Consider the following 21,471-nt stretch of genomic DNA (forward strand, 5'->3'; position numbering starts at 1 on the left):
GTCATTGCTTGCATGCTATCCTCATTAAAATATGAAAACCTTTAAATGTTTGGGCTTTTAGTTAAAGCAGACACTGTATTTTCATCTGTGTGATTTTTACAAAGATCATAAGACATTTGATGGTGATTTTATGAAGAAATGTGAGAAAGTCCAAACTGTTCAGATACTTTTTCATACCACTGTATCTTTGGGCATCTCAACCCAAGGCGGCGAGTAGGCTGAAAACATGAAAGAAATGGACCTGTATGTCCATTATATGCGTGTATATATAATAAGCAGACCTAATGACCTGCCTTGAACGTGATCTTGTCCTCGCCTCAGCTATATTTAGACGTGTAGCTGCTCTGAGATCAGATGTTGATGTTGGATGGTGAGTGTTTGCTGTTTTGACAGTAGTCCACTGTGGTCGGACAGACTGGTGAGGAGGGCAACAGGCTCACCAGCTTGAAGTAGGCATCTGTAGCATTAGTTGTATTAAAAGACGCATCATGAGTTTTTTTCTCTGTATTTCCTCCACCAGTTATCCTAATCAGGGTTGCGGTTAAAGTGAAGCCTATTCTAGCTAACTTAGGGCTAAAGGCTGGATACAGCTCAGATTGACAGTCAGCTGCAGGGCACACATAGACAAACAAGCAGCCATTATCACATTCACAGCTGTGGACATTAATACACTTCAAAGGTGTTATCAGATTCATTCACGTTTTGAGGAAATGGGCGTTCCCAGATGAAACACAGCTAAGCTTAGGTGGAATGTAATATGACACACTTCTGGAGGAACATTGATTTTATTTCATGGAATGTTATAATGTTTTGTCCATCAGCTGAAACTTTACTATGGAAAGGCAGCAGGGGGCGTCATAGGCTTTCTTGCTTTGATGCTCACTGGGTCTTTTCAGTATTAAAAACTTGTGACATGGGTTGTTCGTCCACTCTGTAGCCTGGTAACCCCCACCCCGCCACAGTTACAGTCATAGAAAAGACCAGTTAAACATTAAACATGACTCAAAGTATGCTATTTTCCTGCTACTTTTGGGTTAAATTTAGAATTTTCTTGAAACTCAAAGAAAACAAATCCTACTGAATGTACAATATACAGTCTTTAACAGCTGTCATGCTAACACACTCCAGGCAGCGTTCTCTCATCTGTTTTGCATCCCTCCTCCTCACCTCTTGCCTCCTTCCTGGTGTGATGTGTGAGGCCTCCCGGCCAATTCCCACGCTACGAGAAATGAAAACAGGAGGTAGCGTGTGTTTAGATATGTGTGGGTTGACCTTTGACACCAGTCCTGTGTCATTCCGAATCAAATAACATCTGTACCACTCTAGCATGCATAAGAGAATCTTACTTAAATCCCCCAGCTGCGGTTCCCATGAGAACAATACACACACATATACTGTTGCCATTTTCCATCCTGACATTCTGACTTTTAGCATAGTTGCACGCACTTCAGGACTGATTAAAGTCTCCCTAGGATTAGTCTTTTAGTTCTCAAAAGTCTACTGGGAGTTTGAACTATTGCTAAAGTAAAATAAACTAAAATACTACTGTATTTGCTTGCCAATTTAGTTGACAGAAATTCATGAAAGATTAGTTTCATTTCAGTGTAAAGTGATCCATTTTAATTGCATACAAATTAAATTACCAGAGAATTAAAGTCCTCATTTAAACGCCAAACACCCTCACAAATAGACAAATAAACTCCAAATAGACATGAAGATTATTAGTAAAAGTAATGAAATAATAAAAAGATTGTTTTTCCATGTAAGGCTTATAAAATCATCCGAGTGATGAAAATTTTACACACTCTGTGGCTATCATTCTAATCGTTTCATTTTCCCTGCATTTTCCAAGTTATGAATTATATACAGTAATCAATGCAGGTCTGCCGTTCACTAATTCCATTCATGATTTTTTTAAAAATATTAAACACGAAGAAATGTTTTGGAATGATTGTACGGAACTTGAAGTATGCTGATCAAATGTGAGCATCTTAATGTGGGAAAATACCAGACTTAATAATTTGCACTCAATAATTTGGGGAAAGAATACAATACAAGTCAAAATTGTGAATATTTACATCTGAATATATGAATATGGTAATACTTGAATTAAATATGTAAAAATCTATTATATATATTAAAAAGAAAAACATGTAATAATTTATTCCATTGGTTTTATAGCAAGCGTTTTTTGTTTTTGTTTTTTTATAAATAATAATAAAAAAAATTCTAGATACCATAGTTGAACCTAATTTAAAATATCTGTTTAAAAAAAGAAAAAAATATTCCTTTATATTAAATTATTATAAGCCACACTGTAATTATGCACACTTCAGACATCAATTGCAATATGAACAGCAACATTTGTTATCCAGAAGCTCTGCAAAGGAGCAGGGCGGAGTGATATCGCATCGCTTTGTTTTCACCGCTGATTTTTTATGTCGTAGTGATCAGCAAGTAACCACTTTATATTGTTCCTCGTTCTTCAAAGGGAATTTATGGAAACTTTCCTTTTCCATTTCTTCTGTCTGTTTCCACAGCATCTAAATGCACATGTTGCCGGCGGACAGTTAACTTAGCAGACTGATGTTGCATTTTCGGAAGGTAGAAAGTCAGAGTTTCCAGCCTCCAATCTGGAAAAATATCATTGGAATGACTCCAATATTTGATCACTTACGAGAAGGCAGGTTTGCTGGAGGTCAAAATGTCTTTTGATGCCCCCCCCCCCCCCCAGAAAACAGCTTGTCACAATCAGCCATCTTTGCTGTTTACATTCGCTTGGAACTAGGGCTGCAGCTATCGTATATTTTAGTAGTCGATTAATCAATGGACTAGTTAGTTCGAAATATTGGGTAATCGGATAAGGAACATGAACAATTAAAATACCTTAGCTGGGCCTCAAACCGTATATACAGTATTTTTTTTTTTTATGAGGATCTGAGTACAACAAAAGAACAATTGGCCAACTTAAATAGAAAAAGTCCGCTAGTTTAAATGCTATAAAATGCTAGTTTTTTTTTTACTATGCTCTTAACAAATGGTTCACATATTCCCACAAAAACTGCTAAATATACCTATAAACTAAATTATGAATGCATTAAGAAACATTAGCTCAAACAAAAACTTAGCTTACGTTGGTCTTAACAGGGAGCAGTTGGATTCAGCTATGTGATAAGGGGCAGACTAGGCAGTGTATCCGCACTAATCAATAAAACTAAATGCAAACACTTTCAAAATAAACCATTACAACTCCACTTTAATTAAACGAATACTCGAAGCAACAAAATTTAATTTGAATATTTTTTTCTAATCGAATACTCGAGTTAATCGTTGCAGCACTACTTGGAACGCTTTGAAGTCGCGACTGTTACCCTCCGAGTAGGATAAGTTCGACTTCCCACTTTTCTCGAATGCAGCGTGAGCACGAGTGGCCAAAGCACTCCTCTCTATTATGGTCGTATTACACATCTTTAAAAAAATGGTCCTTCAGAATGAAATGAATTACGGCAGTTTGGTGTGACATTGTTTTGGCTGCATGGATATTTTGTATACATCTTTTTATTTGAGCTTTGGAATACATTGACATGATTTAATAGTTCTCAGCCACATCTAAGATAACAGATCAGATAGTCTTTTTCATGGCACATTTGATGTAGATAGGAGGAAAAAAAGAAAAAAAAATTAACAAAGGATAGGTTGATAACAACACTTTGTCTTTGCCATGAGAAAAAAAACAAAAACAAAACAGGAGTTATGTTTGGCTGTATCGTGAGCAAGTCCTCATCTATTTTACACAAACCACACATATTCACACACATACCCACACACACAAAAACAAAATAATACTAATGGAAATCTAAAAAGAAAATAAAATTCAAGGAAAACAAAACGCACAGTTCGAGCGTACCATAGCAAAGTAGGTAGGCTTGAATGCTATGGAGAGAGGAAAAAAAAAAAAAACTCAAAATAAAATTAAGAGGGGAGGGGGTGGGGCAGGGCGTCTGGTTGCTATTCTGCGGAGATTATTAATCCATCCATGTAGTCCCTAAAGGGCTGCCAGGTTTCGTGAAAGATATCTTCCCTACCGCAGATTGAGAGTCTTATCTTTTCTAACTTTAAATGAGTCAGAACCTCTTTGAGCCAACTATTAAATGATGGAGGAGATGCATGTTTCCACTTAAGCAAAATAAGACGTCCCCCTAATAGGGTCGTGAAAGCGATTAGATGTCGTGTTGGCGCGGGTAGAGTGGGAGATAGGGGAGGGCAGCCAAAAAGTGCTATGCATGCATCGTTTGCCAAGTTTGTGCCAGTCACGTTTTCCAGAGTGTCAAAAATCTGGCGCCAAAAACCAGCAAGGTTAGGACATATGCGTGTGGTTAGCGGGTGATTGTTTGCATCTATTGCAGCTGTCAGTGGTAGTGGGGTAAATTTTTGCGAGACGAGCGTTGGTGTAATGTACTCTGAAAACTACCTTGCACTGCAATAGACCATGTTTAGCACAAATTGAAGAAGAATGGACCAGTTTGCATATCTGCTTCCACCGATTATCCGATATAGTGGTCCCAGTCTCCTCCTCCCACTTCTGCTTTAAAGAACGAATATGTAAAGGGCTCTGACAACTTAAAAAATTATAAATAAATGAGATAGTACACCTGCGGGCTGGGTCTAAGTTAAGCACTGACTCGCTCAGAGTTGTTGGTGGCAGGTTGGGAAAATCTGGATATGTGGATGTGCATGGATATTTTGGAACAATGATCTATGTTTTGAATTTATTTGACTATATTGGATCTGTTTGTAGATCTGTCCCGTGTTTTTTAGCCATGCTAGTAAGGTGCCATAGACTCGCGCTTGCTTAGCCACTCCGGAACCTCTTGTAAAGTTAAATAAAAACTAAGATAATAACTTCAATTTTTCACAATAAATAAAACTTAAATATAACTGAAATAATTTAACTTTGTTTTAACTTCAAATTTAACCAATCAGAGGACGGAGTGAATACTAGTGCTGGGGACAGCAGCCAGGAGAGAGAGGCGCGGCTGCATCTGAGGCGATATGAGCAAATTTATTTTTTCATATCAGCTGGTCAGATTTAAAAAAAAGGACTATACCGATATACGTCAAATTTCCAAATATCTACGCCGATAATCGGCCTGGCTGATAATCGGCCAATCTCTAATTTTATCGTATAGTCAAGCAATTGATCAGGGGGAAAGTGAATGGAAATAACTAAATCTTAAATCTTGTGTAGTGTTGCAATGATTAATCGATTAACTCAAGTACCGTAATTTCCCGAATATAAGGCGCACCCGTGTATAATGCGCACCCCAAATTTACTTGTAAAATTTAGGGGAAATTATTGTACCCGTGTATAATGCGCACTCTAATTTTAGCACCAATAAATAGAAGAATACAAGAAAACAGAGCTCGTGTACAGATACAGAAATTTCATTTTACTTAATGATGAAACACAGCTCAAGCATAGCATATTGGTAGTTCAAAACATTACCATAAACTGACAATGTTTACGGTAATAACTTCTCCAACTTACCAGAATCTAGGAGAAAACAAAACAGATGTGTCTTTTCTTTTAAAGGCTGCTGTATAACTTGCTCGTTTCATCATGATGAATAAATGTTTCTTCCATGGATTGATACGGTAAAATGAAAGTGAGAACGTAGTAAGTCGGAAATCCGAGAGAGCTCATCGCTGTCGACACGACAGTAACAATAGGAACTATTGTTATTTGGGTTTGAGTTTCCTGAGGGACAGATAAAGTTGACGACACACACAGGAAGTTTGTGTTGTTACGTTTGTTAGGGTCCGAGTTGCGGATAATAACGATAATAATGAATGAATAAACGTTGACTCAAATGAGTTCAAAAAACAATTCTGTGCTTTATGAAGAGTGAAAAAAGCAGACTTTAACACAGACGAAATCATTCAGCCGATCAGAGCGAAGTATTACCGAAACAAAATGGTGACGTCACTTACCGTAATGGTCGCCAACGGATAGCCACATACGTTTCTTCAACACAACGTGGCCGTGTCAATAAAAATGGGTTTATATATATATATATATATATTTCTGTCTCATCCATGTACCGGTTTATAATGCGCACCATTATTTTACAAGTTGATTTTGGGGGGGTGGGGGGGGGGGAGTGTGCGTTGTATTCGGGAAATTACGGTAATTCGATTAGGGGAAAAAAGCTTCGAATCAAATTTTGCTGCTTCGAGTATTTGTTTAATTACAGTGGCGTTGTAATGGTTTGTTTTGAAAGTATTGATATGGGTGGGTACACTGACCTCTAGTGGCAACAGTGAATATGACATAACTCATTTAACATGGCTGAATCCAGCTGCTCCCTGTTAAGACCAACATTAGGTATTATTTTTGTTTGAGCTAATGTTTTTTTTATGCTTTAGTAATTTGGTTAATTGGTATATTTAGCCATTTTTTTGTTGGAATGTGTGTATGAACTATATGTTAAGAGCATTGAGAAAAAAAAGTCAGCATTTTATTGTATTTAAGCTAGCTAGACTTTTGATATGCAAGTTAGCCAATTGCTCTTTTGTTGTACTTGGATCCTGATTCTTCTTCTTTTTTTGTGTGTGTGTGTGTTTTTTTAGACCGTTTGAGGCTAAGCTCGGGTATTTTATTGTTAAGTGAGTGCAATTTTGTATAGTTTGAAGAAACTCTTAGGAATTTCATTTTATATTTGCATTTAATGCTCTTTTGAAAGTGCAATCTTTGCAAGCCTTTGTTTTACATCTCCTAAAATTTATTTTGCAACACATTAAATGTTCCTAATCTGATTACTCAATTATTCGAACTAATTAGTTGATGGATTAATCAACTACTAAAATAATCGATAGCTGCAGCCCTAATCTTGTACTATTCTTGAGACTTGTAAACTAAGGGAGCACCGGGCAATGAGTGCAAACGGTACATCCTGGAAACAAAAGCTGAGGTTAGGATGTGGGTGTGTGAGAAAAGCGGAGAAGAACCAATTTAAAGAATAAAAAAAAAAAAGGTGGGGGGGCTGCCATTTGCGTCAGAACTGGAAAACAATGCTGGAGGTAGAAGACCACCAAGGTCAACATGTTATGAATGCAATGGAAGTGAATGAACAAGACGCAAGACTGTCTTTTTTTCTCTTATGCTCTTTTTCTGCCAGCATAATGGGTGGTTTTCATTCATGAATGTCAGCAGAACAACAACTTTCTGACATTTAAGTGTGGCAGTTTTGATTACTGGAACGTAAAAAGTCCATTTAACTTGATCCTAACTTAATCTTATCCACTCACAAAAGTTCTGGTTTGGAAATCTGCAGCATGAATAAAGTCATTTATTTACAGAAAGAGTTCACTAATCCTATAGGCGTAGGCTGAGGATGTTTGCTTTTCGTTTGAACATGCTGTAAGCAGGAATTCATTTAGTTGAAAATAAAGTTATTGTAGTACAACGTTTTTATCAATAAGAGGCGCAATCTGTCATTTAGTTGAACACACCAGCATGCAAGAATGAACCTTAACCTATATTTTCAGAAAAATATGTGCTCCTGTGCAAAGTATTGCGAGTCCTAAAAGTGTCCTGTTAAAAATGCACATAAAATGAATTCACGCAGTCTCTACTAGATATGGCAAGAATTCCTGTAAAATAAATTAGTGGAGGGGATTTTTGGGGGCTACATACGTAAGTTCCCTCACAGCTCCCTCAGTTCCCCAGGCAGATCTATTTATAGCTTCTGACGTCATTGGCCTCCTCTGATGAAGCCTCGTCACGGCCAGTTTCACTGAGCAGGCAGGGGTGGGGAGGAAAATAGGGTAGGTTAGGTAGAGGGTATGATCATTGAGGTAAGTGCTGCTGAAGCCCCGCCCATAGTGGATACGTCACACCAATCAGGTGTGAGATGATGCGCTGCATCACAGTGATGGATAGAGCCTTGCTGGAGCCCCATCCTCTACTGTTCTCTCTTTTGCAAATTGACCTGGTTCATTCAGCATCAGTTGCATAATAGCAATAGCCATTTATCAGCCGCTGCTATATGTGGAGCACGGTAGACAGGTCGTGCTAAGAATAGACTCTAGGAACCTTCAATTGCTTTGTCAGGGCAGTGTTTTCTATTGTTACAAGCAGGAGAGAAAGGTGGTGTGTGCTTTTATTTCAAAAGGAGAAAATACCCAAATCTGTCAAAATGTTTATTGTAGCCCCAGTCAAATACCCTTCTAACAGGGTTATTGCTGAGTGTGCTGCAGTCATATTGCACTGCTACCAGTGCTTTAAATAATGAGTAATATTAATAGAAGTGAACATGCACAACTATATTATAATGTTATACGATATTCAGTTTTTAAATGCGTTGAATTGATAATAATGCTGTAGAGGGTGCAGAGAGGTTAGATGAGTGAGGAGAGCTACTTATGTAATGTGCTTCACGTCAGTGTTGATGTCATCTTGATGTAATGAGTTAGCGGGGAGAAGAGGTGTGCGTATTATTGCTTTCTGAAAAGCAACTTGTCTCAAGGTCAAAAACATTTTGCAAGGATCCAGAATGTGTTTCATGCCTTTGCCTCCATATTTCATACTGAACCACTAAGTAAAAGTATTTTTTACACACCATTGTGACCATTTTCATTGAACTAAAGTGAACGGTGTTAAAATTCTGATAATCCAAAGTAACAATGCTTTGTTGCTTGTGCTTCACATATTTAAACCCATCAAGAGAGCTGAGCTACCTACAATGCTTTAGTATCATTACACTTTTTTCCCTTTTCTATATGTATGGTGGGATAAAACCAAACAATGCAATTAGAGCTGAAACGAATACTCGAGCAACTCGAGTAACTCGAGTTTAAAAACTGATCCGAGTAGTTTTATTCACCTCGAGTAATCGTTTATTTTGACAGCTCTAAGCATCACGTTTTGCTCGGACTACTTTTAATGCGGGACAACGCGCTGATGTCACGTGCGTAGAGGAAGAAGCAAAAAAAAAAACTTACTGCAGCCGACAACCGCTACAAACGACGCCGACGTTGCTAAATACTAGCCCGCACATGCTACATTAGTTGCAGCTAGCGTCTAGTAAGTCTCATAGAGATCACATGTATGTTGAACTAGATGCGCAATGACAGACTAGGCCGCGTCTGGGCAGCGTTAGCAAACAGCCGCCATCTTAAAGCAGTAGAGCGCTAAGCGCTAATAAAGAGCGCTAAGCGCTAATATATAAGGTTAACGTTACTGTCACTACTAGCTCATCTTACGTTAGCCCTGCGGAGGGCTAGGTTTCAATCAATTAAAACCACTTTCGATGCGTGGCTAACGTGTCTTACATACAGGCTTTAAAGAGCATACAACACCAGAAAAAAAGTCTTAAATGGCATTATTATGTGAATTAGAATCATATTTTGAGACGATTCGACCATATACAACAATTTAGCAAAGCGCAGATGACGAGAAATTAGTCTTTTAATCTGCCGGTTAGCCACGCCTACAATTATAGGGCTTTAGCGTCCCCAACAGGTGGATGACGTCATCGGTAGACTAGGCTCATCGGTTTTACTATTCAGCCCATTGAGGGGGAATTGTTCAGAACGAGGAAAATGAGACGAAGAGAGCTGCAAAATGTCATTGTTTCAGTCTCTCTACTCTCAATATTTTTACAGGATATTCTTTTTACCCAAGTACTTTCCCCAATTGCTAAATAAATGGCATGGTCATGACAAATAACTTGTGCTAAATGGAATATAAAATAATAAAAATCCATTTATTCAAGACGACATGGCAAAATTACTCCATAATGGTCAAAACAGTCGACTTTACCTTTACTGTCACACCTGCCGAACGATATTTTATGACACCTAAATCGGACATATGTCATTTCCCTTCCCCGGCTTCGGAGAATGTAAACAGACCAGAAGGAGTGACAGCTAGCCGACATGCTAACCCGAACCGAGGGATGTTTCAAAGTCTTCGAAGTGGAAAATCACACATAACTAGCCTGGATTATTTGACATGACGACCCGGTTGTCGAGTTTCTTTGCGGATCGGCAAACCGCCCGGCGGAGAGCAATTTACAGTTCGTTCCCTGGAGGATGGTGGCTGGAATTGTTGTGTAGCTAACGTGCTAACAGCTAACTGCTAATGAGCGTGAGGATAGCTTTTTACATGCCTATCAATGATCAAACGTAAGTAGTCCTTTATTTAAAGGAATTTTATAGTGTTTACTTTGTAATCACTGTATTCGTATTTGACATAATACAAAACAAGATGTTTACTCACTTCCTTGTAAGTCCAATGGTCCCACAGTAAATATCCACGGTGAATGGGAACCTTTTGAAACTCCAAAAAGGCGCATACGCCTCTCCCGCATACAGAATGATTTTTCTGCAGCCGTTTGGCTGGCGTGATGCAAAAAATAAAAGTATTAATCCGCAAAATCAGCTGAATCCTTCGTCCTCATACACAACAGTACACTGTAGCGTGAAGAGGACGTCTTCTACCGTACACGTCACAGCGCCCTCCTCCTCAATGCGAGACCGAAGCCGAAAGTCACTCATTTTCCTGGCGCGGGATTCAAAAAACTAAATAAATATAGCGATCGCTTCCACACACATCCAAGCGGTCCATATCATTCAGGAGCATAAAATACCGCGTGTATTATGAAATAAACATGCTTTTTCGTGTCACAAGTACTTTAACATAACATAGCGTTGTGGAGTGATAAGGGTGTCAAATAAAAACTCAATAATGCTAACTATCAATTTTAGCTCAGTAGTCATTGCTGGATAAAACACCAAGTAGCACTAGTCCCTAATGTGCTCCAATACAGCCTGTATCATACATTTATTTTGAACAGTGCAAAAACTCAAAATCCTATCAGGACCTTAACTTGAACTTAAAAATGGCTTGACACAAATAGAAATTCAATTGAAAAACGTGGGGGAAAATCCTAACTTTTAAGTGATGTGTGTTATCAAGCGTAAAGGCATTTTTAGGTGTGTGTATATACTGGTACATAAAAAATAAAGACATTGATTGACTGAAAATGATAAAATGTCTTGTTTTGTCATGTAAATCTATAATTGCTCTTCACCTAAAAATATATTTGTTTTATCCGATTACTCGATTAATCGATAGAATTTTCAGTCGATTACTCGATTACTAAAATATTCGATAGCTGCAGCCCTAAATGCAATTCATTCTGTACCTTTGTGTCTTTTTTTCTAGTTTTGATGTGGAGAATGGCCTATCGGTGGGTCGCAGCCCTCTGGATGCCCAGACCAGCCCGGGTTCCGGTCTGGTCCTACAATCCAATGTTCCTCACAGTCAGCGTCGTGAGTCCTTCCTCTACCGCTCCGACTCAGACTATGATGTCTCTCCAAAAACCATGTCACGAAACTCGTCCACGGCCAGCGACTTGTGAGTGTTTTTATAAATATTCAACATCCCCATCTGTGGTTCCATATTTGGTATAAGTGGTACCTTGTTCGTCAATATTTGTATGTTGATCCTTGGTTTTGAAGGGAAGAGGGATTGAAGCAATGGGAAGTCAGTTGGCTACCTCGGTGAGACAAATTGTGAAGATTGTTGTGATATATTGTACTTCCCATGATTTACATCCACTGCATCTCCCCACTGTTCCCTGAGTGCTGCTTTTGATGCTCAACTCTAAACGCAACAACACTGCCAAGTTGTTGGACAGTCCCAGCATGCATTTGACATCGTGTTGTTATATCACACAGTTGTGAAATTAAGCATTTTTTTTTTAAAATCACTGGAAGAAGTTGTGTTTTGAAATTAATGTTTCAGTTAAAGAAGTTAGGTGTTTCACTTGCGATATATGCTGTCACGATGACAAGTGTGTTCACGAACAACTCACCACATAGTCGTTAGCTGATGAGGTAGTAAGCAATGTTCTGATTGGGTGTTAATGGCACGATTTTTACCAATGCTTGATCTGTACCCATGCAAAGGTTTCGTCCCTGTAAATTCAGTTTGAAGTTGCGTGTTCAGTCCTACACACAAGCCACAGAGGTGGCACTTGCGCTGAAGTTTTGTAATGCAAAACCATATTGGTACAAAATTAATGTTCACACACACAGACACATTTCAAATATATGAAAATCCTCTAAACATTTGTTACATATACAGTGGGGCAAATAAGTTTTTAGTCAACCACCAATTGTGCAAGTTCTACTCGAAAAGATTAGAGAGGCCTGTAATTGTCAACATGGGTAAACCTCAACCATGAGCGACAGAATGTGGGAAAAAAAACAGAAAATCACATTGTTTGATTTTTAAAGAATTTATTTCCAAATTAGAGTGGAAAATAAGTATTTGGTCACCTACAAACAAGCAAGATTTCTGGCTGTCAAAGAGGTCTAACTTCTTCTAACGAGGTCTAACAGGAGCTAACGAGGCTCCACTCGTTACCTGTATTAATGGCACCTGTTTTAACTCATTATCGATATAAAAGACACCTGTCCACAATCTCAGTCAGTCACACTCCAAACTCCACTATGGCCAAGACCAAAGAGCTGTCTAAGGACACCAGAGACAAAATTGTACACCTGCACCAGGCTGGGAAGACTGAATCTGCGCTTGGTGTAAAGAAATCAACTGTGGGAGCAATTATTAGAAAATGGAAGACATACAAGACCACTGAAAATCTCCCTCTATCTGGGGCTCCATGCAAGATCTCACCCCGATAACAAGAACGGTGAGTAAAAATCCCAGAACCACACGGGGGGACCTAGTGAATGACCTACAGAGAGCTGGGACCACAGTAACAAAGGCTGCTATCAGTAACACATTGTGCCGCCAGGAACTCAAGTCCTGCACTGCCAGACGTGTCCCCCTGCTGAAGCCAGTACACATCCAGGCCCGTCAGCGGTCTGTAGAGAGCATTTGGATGATCCAGAATAGGACTGGGAGAATGTGTTATGGTCAGATGAAATCAAAATAGAACTTTTTGGTAGAAACACAGGTTCTCGTGTTTGGAGGAGAAAGAATACTGAATTGCATCCGAAGAACATCATACCCACTGTGAAGCATGGGGGTGGAAACATCATGCTTTGGGGCTGTTTATTTCCCTGCAAAAGGACCAGGACGACTGATCTGTGTAAAGGAAGGAATGAATGGGGCCATGTATTGAGAGATTTTGAGCGAAAATCTCCTTCCATCAGCAAGGGCATTGAAGATGAGACCTGGCTGGGTGTTTCAGCCTGACAATGATCCCAAACACACAGCCAGGGCAACAAAGGAGTGACTTCGTAAGAAGCATTTCAAGGTCCTGGAGTGGCCTAGCCAGTCTCCAAAACTCTGTCTCTCATGGTTGAGGTTTACCGATGTTGACAATGACAGGCCTAATATTTTCAAGTGGGAGAACTTGCACAATTAGTGGTTGACTAAATACTTACTTGCCCCACTGTATATGTGTTTCTACAGACAAACATTTCTCCACCTCCAAAATTAGTTCTGACATTTTTGTTTTGTTTTACCAGCACTGGTTTTGTAGAACTTCAAAAACGATGTTTTGCCCACAAAGTTTTTGCTTGCAAAAAGAATTTGCATATATAGGCTTAACTGTTGGATTATACTTTATGCTGAGTGCTTTACCATCATGAAAGCTTTCAGAGAAATCACACAGAGATACCAAATAATGCGACATAATGATTGGTACATTAAGTCCGTGCCGAGTCCACTCATTAATTTCAGCCGTTTCGACAAGGTTAGAGCCGCTATCCAACTCCATCACGTTCATTTGTACCGTTAGCCGCTAGCGTTAGCCTGTCGCTTAGCTACCAGAAGAAAACACTGAAAGCATCCTTTCCTGAAATCGTGAGCACCAGGGAGGACAGGGGGTGAAAGCCCGTCTGGAAACCGCCAAGAGTTTACTTAATGTCAGGTTTAAAGTTTGGCGAAGCTAACTTAAACCTGACTCGATCCCGTTTACTTGTAGCATTAGCCGCTAGCGTTAACCTACCGGGCTTCTGTTTGTTTGGCTTCCTGAAAACCACGTGACTCCATACGTAAGCACACAGTCTGCTTTCTTAAAGGGGAATGAACATAGATGAACAACACAGAGTCAAAGCGGGATGAAAAGACTATATTTTCTTGTTTTATTAAATTACTGAATTTACCGACATGGTCAAAATTACGTCTGTCATCGTGAAGAATTTGGTAATGGTAAATTTTCGGTTTACCGCCCTGCTCTAGGATGTACAGTCAGGATTGATGGAACTCCCCTTTATTGTGTAATTAAACATGCATGCTGTGACTAAAACACTTTCAAACTTGAACTTTCTAAACATGATTTGTTGCAGAACCTAATGCATGGAAACCCACCTATTCCTTGCACATACAGTAGTTTGAATAATGAAAACAAGCTCCTGGAGCCAATGTTAAATTAAGTCACTCGAAAAACTGGTACAAATAATACATCACATAGTTTCGTCACTGACATAACTTCACGTTTAGGCACATGATGTTTGATCTTCTAAAATTCTCATTCACATTTACATTTTAAATGTGTGTCTAATCATCATCAAAAAATCTGACACACACACCACACTCACACACACCCTTTCTCCGTTATACATTAAATTTGGACAAATAAAGTTGAGTTGCCTGATTCAAACTAAAAAAAGGCGAATGGAGAGTACTTACATAGCGCACTTACTGTATCTACACATTTTAGAATTTGTAAACTGCCATCAACAGTCGGACAGACCACCTCCGCAACCGTCTTCTGCATCGCCTGCGCCTCAACATTTGTATTGTAATAGCGACGATTGGGGGGAAGAAGGAGAGGAGTCACAAAATAATAGCGGCCTGCAGCAACATGCAACCACTAACTTTCGCTTTCTCCCGTTCCTTTCACTCGCTTCCCGCTAGGTCACCGCTCCCCAGTCTGATCGCCTCTTAAAGGACCCGCGCTTAGTTACGGACATTACAGTATGATCAACATTTGTTGTTCAATGTTGCTGAAGAGCTGAAGATCCCCATTCAAGCGTTCCATATCCGTTGGCATTGTTGTGCAACCGGAAGAAAACTAGAGGAATTGGCCAAGACTCCCCCAAAACCGTACAAACACAGCGCCACACCCCTTTAGTGGCTTGGCGGTGAATTAGAGAGCAACGCGTTCCCTTGCCGCTGAACTATCAAATGCTCATTGACTCCGTAGGGTCTACATCGTCGGTACGCCGTCACCGCAACACAGAAACATAACTCAGGCTTTACCGTGCTTTAGCGTAAGATCACATTCACGCACGTACATGCACCAACATATGACCTGTTTGAAGCGATCTAACAAATGGCTTCACACTGAACACTAACCCCAAAGTCAAAAGAAACACCTTGCACAAGTCAAATTAGCATCTTAAAAAGTCCACGTTTCATTGTGTTTCCAGGCATGGAGAAGACATGATCGTTACTCCATTTGCGCAGGTTAGTAGCATTTCCAAACACACAGTAACACACATGAATGAACTGAGCTACAGACATTCAAGTCCAAAGTCTTTCTCTTTCAACATCAGAGTATTTTTATTATTGAAGTTTAATTTCAATGTTTTTTTGCACAAGAGCTTTAAGACCAAATGCTGTTTTGCTTTTGTTCTAAGGTATTTCCTTTTGAAACAATTGAGCTGTTTTATGACTGATGATGGTGCTGATGATGAGACCCAAAAGAATGTGACTGATCGAGTGTCTTACCTCAATACATTTTTTAACATGATCTAAATCAAAATTCCATGTTACAATCGAAATACTGTTTTACCATCAATGCTGGACATTCACTCTATTTGTTTGTATCTTTAGATTCTTGCCAGTCTGCGAACAGTAAGAAGTAATTTTGCGGTTCTCACACATTTGCAAGATCGTGTTGGAAACAAGTAAGAACAAGCTAAAAGACTAAATATCCTGTGGGTCGTTTTCTACCTAATCTTCCCAATTGTTGCTTGTTTTAGGTGGCCGCCAAGCAGTAACCAGCCACCCCTGTGTAAACCATGTCACACAGGTCAGTGCATTGCTGTTGTTTCAAAAGGCTAATGGGGATTGTATGTGATTTCGCACTATAATTATGTTTGGCCTTGCACAAACATGATGATAAAAGTAAAAACCTTTTCTTTGAATTGAATAGTAAGGCAGGTACAGTGTCCAGATTACTGTATTTTCCCGACTTTAAATCGCACTTTTTTTCTATAGTTTGGCTAGGGCTGCGTAGACTCATGCGCGACTTATACACAGTTATGTTCAAATTTATTCAATCCCCACTGTTTATAGTGTTGTAGCTTGTCTGACATTATTACTTTTTAAAAACTCAATTATAAACAGATTTAATAATAGGAGTGCAACGGTTTGCGGTTCAAAGCCGAACCGTACGGTTCGCCCAGTACGGTTCAATACGCCTTTATGAACCGCGCCTTTTCAGTTTTGCAATTAATTTATTCCGAACGCTTGTGGAATGAATTGGTCGAGCTGTGTGTGCGACGTGAAGCACACACGCCCCGCCGCAAGTAAATGTCCGATAGCTGTCAAGCACTTGTGGAATAGAAGCTGAGTAACGCCCTCTCTCACTTACGAGCGAAGTGAAAGTGAAACAAGAAAGAAAACAAAAAGCTATGGCGAGCAGAGGAGTGGAGAGACCGAATTTTGAGGAAGCACTGGCTTCTTTCAAATCTGCGGTGTGGCAACATTTCGGTTTCCCCGTGGACTACAATGCGGTGAGAGAGAAAATATTGGGGGGGGGGGGAATTGCAAGCATTGCTCAGTGCTTGTTCCCTATGCTAATAGCAACACTTATAACATGACTCCGGCACCTCAGCCGGCATCACTCACAGATATACCTTTCTCAGAGCAGGACAACCCCGGAGATGACACCAGTGAAAACACACGGCGGGCTTCGTTAATTTATTTGCAACGCTTGACCCGCATTACATTGTTCCCTCGCGGACATATTTCCCCAACAACGTATTCCCCGACATTTATGAAATGGGACGCAAAGCCATCGAAGATGACTTCGCTAAAGCACATAGTTTCGCCGTGACCACTGATAGTTGGACGTCCAGTGCTACAGAGTGCTACTACCTAACTGTGACGGTCCACTATAATTCATACCTGTCAAGTTGTACGGTCTCGGCGTAATTTGTACAAGTGAGCACTGATTTTTAAATGTGTACGCCGTATGTTACGTTCAAATTCTGTACGTTTTTCGTGCATTACGTTTTTTTTCCTCCGTTCGTTAATAAGTTGGTTGAATGATGCGAGAAAAGTCAGAGGCACGGAGAGGGAAGAGTGTTTGTTGTGACGCTGTAGCAAACGCGATGCTAAGCTAGGTGGCTCCAGTATTTCCTGACTGTAGCCGACAGCCTACAACCTACGCCTAGATATCTCATGCATATAGAACTACATGCGAAATGACAGACTCGGTAGCGTTAGTAAACAGCCGCCATTTTAGAGCAGTAAACTTCTCAGAAAGGCTCTGTTGTAGTGAACCTTCCTAGTGAACCTAAGTTACTTTATCTAAAATACTCCTAAATCGGCAAAATCTTTACTTGAATCTATCTTTAAATGATGAAACGGTTTTAAAATTTTCACATGTCAAAAGTAGACAGAAGGGAACTAGTGCAAAAACGGGAGCATTTTTATCAACTTTAACAGTTGATTCAGAACATTAAATGACCTCCAAACATAGCAAAGGTTACTATGTATATATATATATATATATATATATATATATATATATATATATATATATATATATATATATATATATATATATATATATATATATATATTAGGGCTGTCAAACGATTAAAATTTTTAATCGAGTTAATTACAGCTTAAAAATTAATTAATCGCAATTAATCGCAATTCAAACCATTTATAAAATATGCCATATTTTTCTGTAAATTATTGTTGGAATGGAAAGATAAGACAAGATGGATATACATTCAACATACGGTACATAAGGACTGTATTTGTTTATTATAACAATAAATCAACAAGATGTCATTAACATTATTAACATTCTGTTAAAGTGATCCATGGATAGAAAGACTTGTAGTTCTTAAAAGATGAATATTAGTACAAGTTATAGAAATGTTATATTAAAACGCCTCTTAATGTTTTCGTTTTAATAAAATTTGTAAAATTTTCAATCAAAAAATAAACTAGTAGCCCTATTCTGTCCTCAATGTGTGTGAGTACACAAATTGACAGATAGCGAACATAAGTTCCAAAAAGAAATCAGACGGTGTGGTAAAGTTGCATGGGCTTTACTGAAGTCATCTCTTTTTGACAGGAGCACGTTTCTTGTATTTTTGTAAAACTGAAAATAACAAGGCAATGTGTCAATAACTTGCATAAATCACAAAATAACATAAAATGTACACACACGTGTCCATTTGGGCAGTAGCACTAGCCAATTAGCTCACAAGCATCTAACAATGTAACTGCATTTCACCATATATGTGAACAAATTCAAATACACATCATCAATAACTATCTAATGCTCATGAATATAAACAAAGGAGGAATATAACTCACAAGCGATGCATGTATTAGACACAAACAGTGTGATGGGGCTATGAGAACTGCCACTGAATACTGGATGCGGACGTTAGCTGGTCTGAATAGCACTGTCTATTAGTGTGAGTTCGCGTCGACATATAATTACGTCAGAAAAGCGCGCCGAAACCCAAATAATCAGCTGCACTGAATCGCCAGCAGAGGGCGACATTACGCCACATAACATATGCAAGTCACACCCAAGCGCCAGCAGAGGGCGGAAAAACTCCATAAAACACAATTAACAAGGTGGCCTTTCACTGTACTGACATTTAAATCTGTCTGAGCGGGCCTAGTGCGTTAATTGCGTCAAATATTTTAACGTGATTAATTTTAAAAATTAATTAACGCCCGTTAACGCGATAATTTTGACAGCCCTAATATATATATATATATATATATATATATATATATATATATATATATATATATATATATATATATATATATATATATATATATATATATATATATATATTTTTTTTTTTTTTTTTAATGGGAAAAAAAACATGAAAGGTAACACCAGTTGCTTTGCCAAGTAACTTTTTTACTACTGTGTGTGTATTTCAGTAGTTAGTCACTAAACTAGCCAAAGAGCTAAGACAACAGTCTAACATTTTTACATTTTAAATGTTTATTTCATTTTCTTAAAAGCAAAATAAAGGCAGTTTAAAAAAAAAAAATAAAAAAAAAAAACATGCAAAAAGCAAACCGAAACCGTGATCCTAAAACCGAGGTTCAAACCGAACTGTGGGCTAACTGAACCGTTGCACCCCTATTAAATAAGGACTTAAAGTTCCACAATATAGGATTGACGGCCAAAAATTGTCCTGCAACTAGAACAAAATATTCACTAGCAGAAAATGCCCTCCCCATTCGGGTTGGCAGAATACTGCTTCACATTGGAGAACCTGCAGGAAAAGAACATTAAGTGGCAAGCGACAAGTCCTCTGCAGAAGTTATCTTATTTTTAATTTTCATGCAAGATGTTTTCAATGTTATAATGCCAACATTTAGTAATGGCGATTAAAAGAGCCATGATATGAGGTCCAAGTTAGTTTATGTCACCATGACCAAAGGGAAGGAGGACGATCTTTTTCAATGTTTAAGCCCACTGGCAAAGAACTAGATAATTTGGTAATGCATTGACAGCTTCAACTAACATGATTCAATTGCTCCATCCATTATAATTTAAATTACCGACTAAATATATACACGTGTACAGACTTTATCTTTGCTCCAATCAATGGATCCACATGTTAACCTAGAACAACCACACCAAATGAATCCATATGCTTGTTTTGCTTCTCTTGTTGTGTTGAATCCTTTGAGATTCGTTGTGACGTGTTTTTTTGCTTGACTAATAGACATAATTTAGACTGTTTGTCAAAGTTTACTGGGCGTACAGAGTAGACATGTGCCGATTACCGGTTTCAAGGTATTCAATAATATGAAAACGTAACGGTTTCAAAACCGCAAAATTTTACCGTCATAATGTCCCTAGGGTATTAGTTATTTTTCATGTCCCAAAAATGCAGGGAGAAATCCCTGGGTTGCAGCTGCAAAGTTCAACCTTCCCCCACAGGTTGTTGCTTAGTGTCAGTGAGTCAGCTGTGCTACACGATGGCTGGAGGTGGTGAAATTCCTGAACTTTTTTCCCCCCATAGAAGAAAACGAAATCACTTATATAGGAATACTTTGGCTACAGAAAAGTTACAAACCGCCGTGGCTTACAGAAGGAGGGCCAACCGACATGTGAAACATGTTTGTGGAGGGTGGCTGCCGAGGAGGCAATACCTCCATTATGATTTTGCATTTATACAAAATTAAAGGTTAGTAAACACTGTCATGACCATTTTCCACCAGCTACGAGAGTTTACTCCAGCATGTTTAGTAGAGCTGGGAATCTTTGGGCACCTAACGATTCGATTACGATTACGATTCAGAGGCTCCGATTCGATTATAAAACGATTATTGATGCACCCCACTCCTTTTTTTTTTTTTTTTTTTTTTTTTTTAATTTGTTTTGTACATTAGTTCCAAAATTGTTCAAAAATCCTCTCAGGCTAAAACAAACTACTATTTCAGTATCAAGTTAACATATAGCAGTAAACAAGTATACAAAAATAACAGTAAATAAAAAACTCCAGTCCCCATTCTATATCAGCAGCTTTAAACTACTTTCAATTAATTTAATGTTGTGAATCAACCGTTAAAGTTGTTAAAATTGCTCCTGTTATTCCATAATTTCTCTTTTGTCTACTTTCAACATGTAAAAGTTTTAAAACTATTTTAAAGATAGATTCAAATCAATATTTTACCGATTTAGGAGTATTTTAGATAAAAAGTTAATTAGGTTCGCTTGGAAGGTTCGCAACAACAGCCTTGCAGGGAAGTGTACTGCTTTAAGATGGCGGCCGTTACTAACGCCCGCATCTAGTTTTTTGTAGATGTGCTGGTAACGATACCGAACCTATAATGCATCTAGTCCTATATAAATGATATCTACCGTAACATAATGTGGCTTGTAGCAGCTTTTCGGCAGCAGTCAGGTATGTTGTTGTTTTTTTTTTTATCTTGTGGCATGAGTTGAGCTAGAGCCGTGAGTTGAGCATTGGCGTTACCCGAGGGGCCGGTTAATGAGAAGCATGATGTTTAGCTACTCTCGCTCCGTCCCTAATTGCGTACCGAAGACCGCGCGGCGCGCTGAGTGTGTCGTACTTCTGCTTTACTTGGCATATTTCAATAATCGGAATTTGGATGTTTGTGAATCGTTCTCGAATCTTCCACGGCCGAATCGCGAATAATCTAAGATTCGGAAATTTTGCACACCTCTAATGTTTAGTGTGTCTAGCGGTGGTAAAACATGTTTTTTTTCTCTCTGGCAACTGTCTATGTTG

General features: G+C 38.8%; 1 protein-coding gene across 7 annotated transcripts in view; it reads left to right on the forward strand.

Moving 5' to 3' along the window:
- LOC130918526 (cAMP-specific 3',5'-cyclic phosphodiesterase 4D-like) overlaps positions 1-21,471 on the forward strand; it is a 172,059-nt gene that overhangs the window by 125,439 nt on the left and 25,149 nt on the right. For 5 of the 7 annotated variants that reach the window (XM_057840280.1, XM_057840286.1, XM_057840281.1 and 2 more), the window contains 5 exons: positions 11,231-11,422; positions 11,527-11,568; positions 15,415-15,451; positions 15,821-15,894; positions 15,970-16,019. In XM_057840280.1, coding sequence (XP_057696263.1) covers positions 11,231-11,422; positions 11,527-11,568; positions 15,415-15,451; positions 15,821-15,894; positions 15,970-16,019 — 395 coding nt within the window. The remainder of the gene's footprint in view (positions 1-11,230; positions 11,423-11,526; positions 11,569-15,414; positions 15,452-15,820; positions 15,895-15,969; positions 16,020-21,471) is intronic. The other 2 variants (XM_057840282.1, XM_057840283.1) reach the window with 1 other exon arrangement.

The sequence above is a fragment of the Corythoichthys intestinalis genome, chromosome 7, assembly GCF_030265065.1.
Source record: "Corythoichthys intestinalis isolate RoL2023-P3 chromosome 7, ASM3026506v1, whole genome shotgun sequence".
Classification (NCBI taxonomy): Eukaryota; Metazoa; Chordata; class Actinopteri; order Syngnathiformes; family Syngnathidae; genus Corythoichthys; species Corythoichthys intestinalis.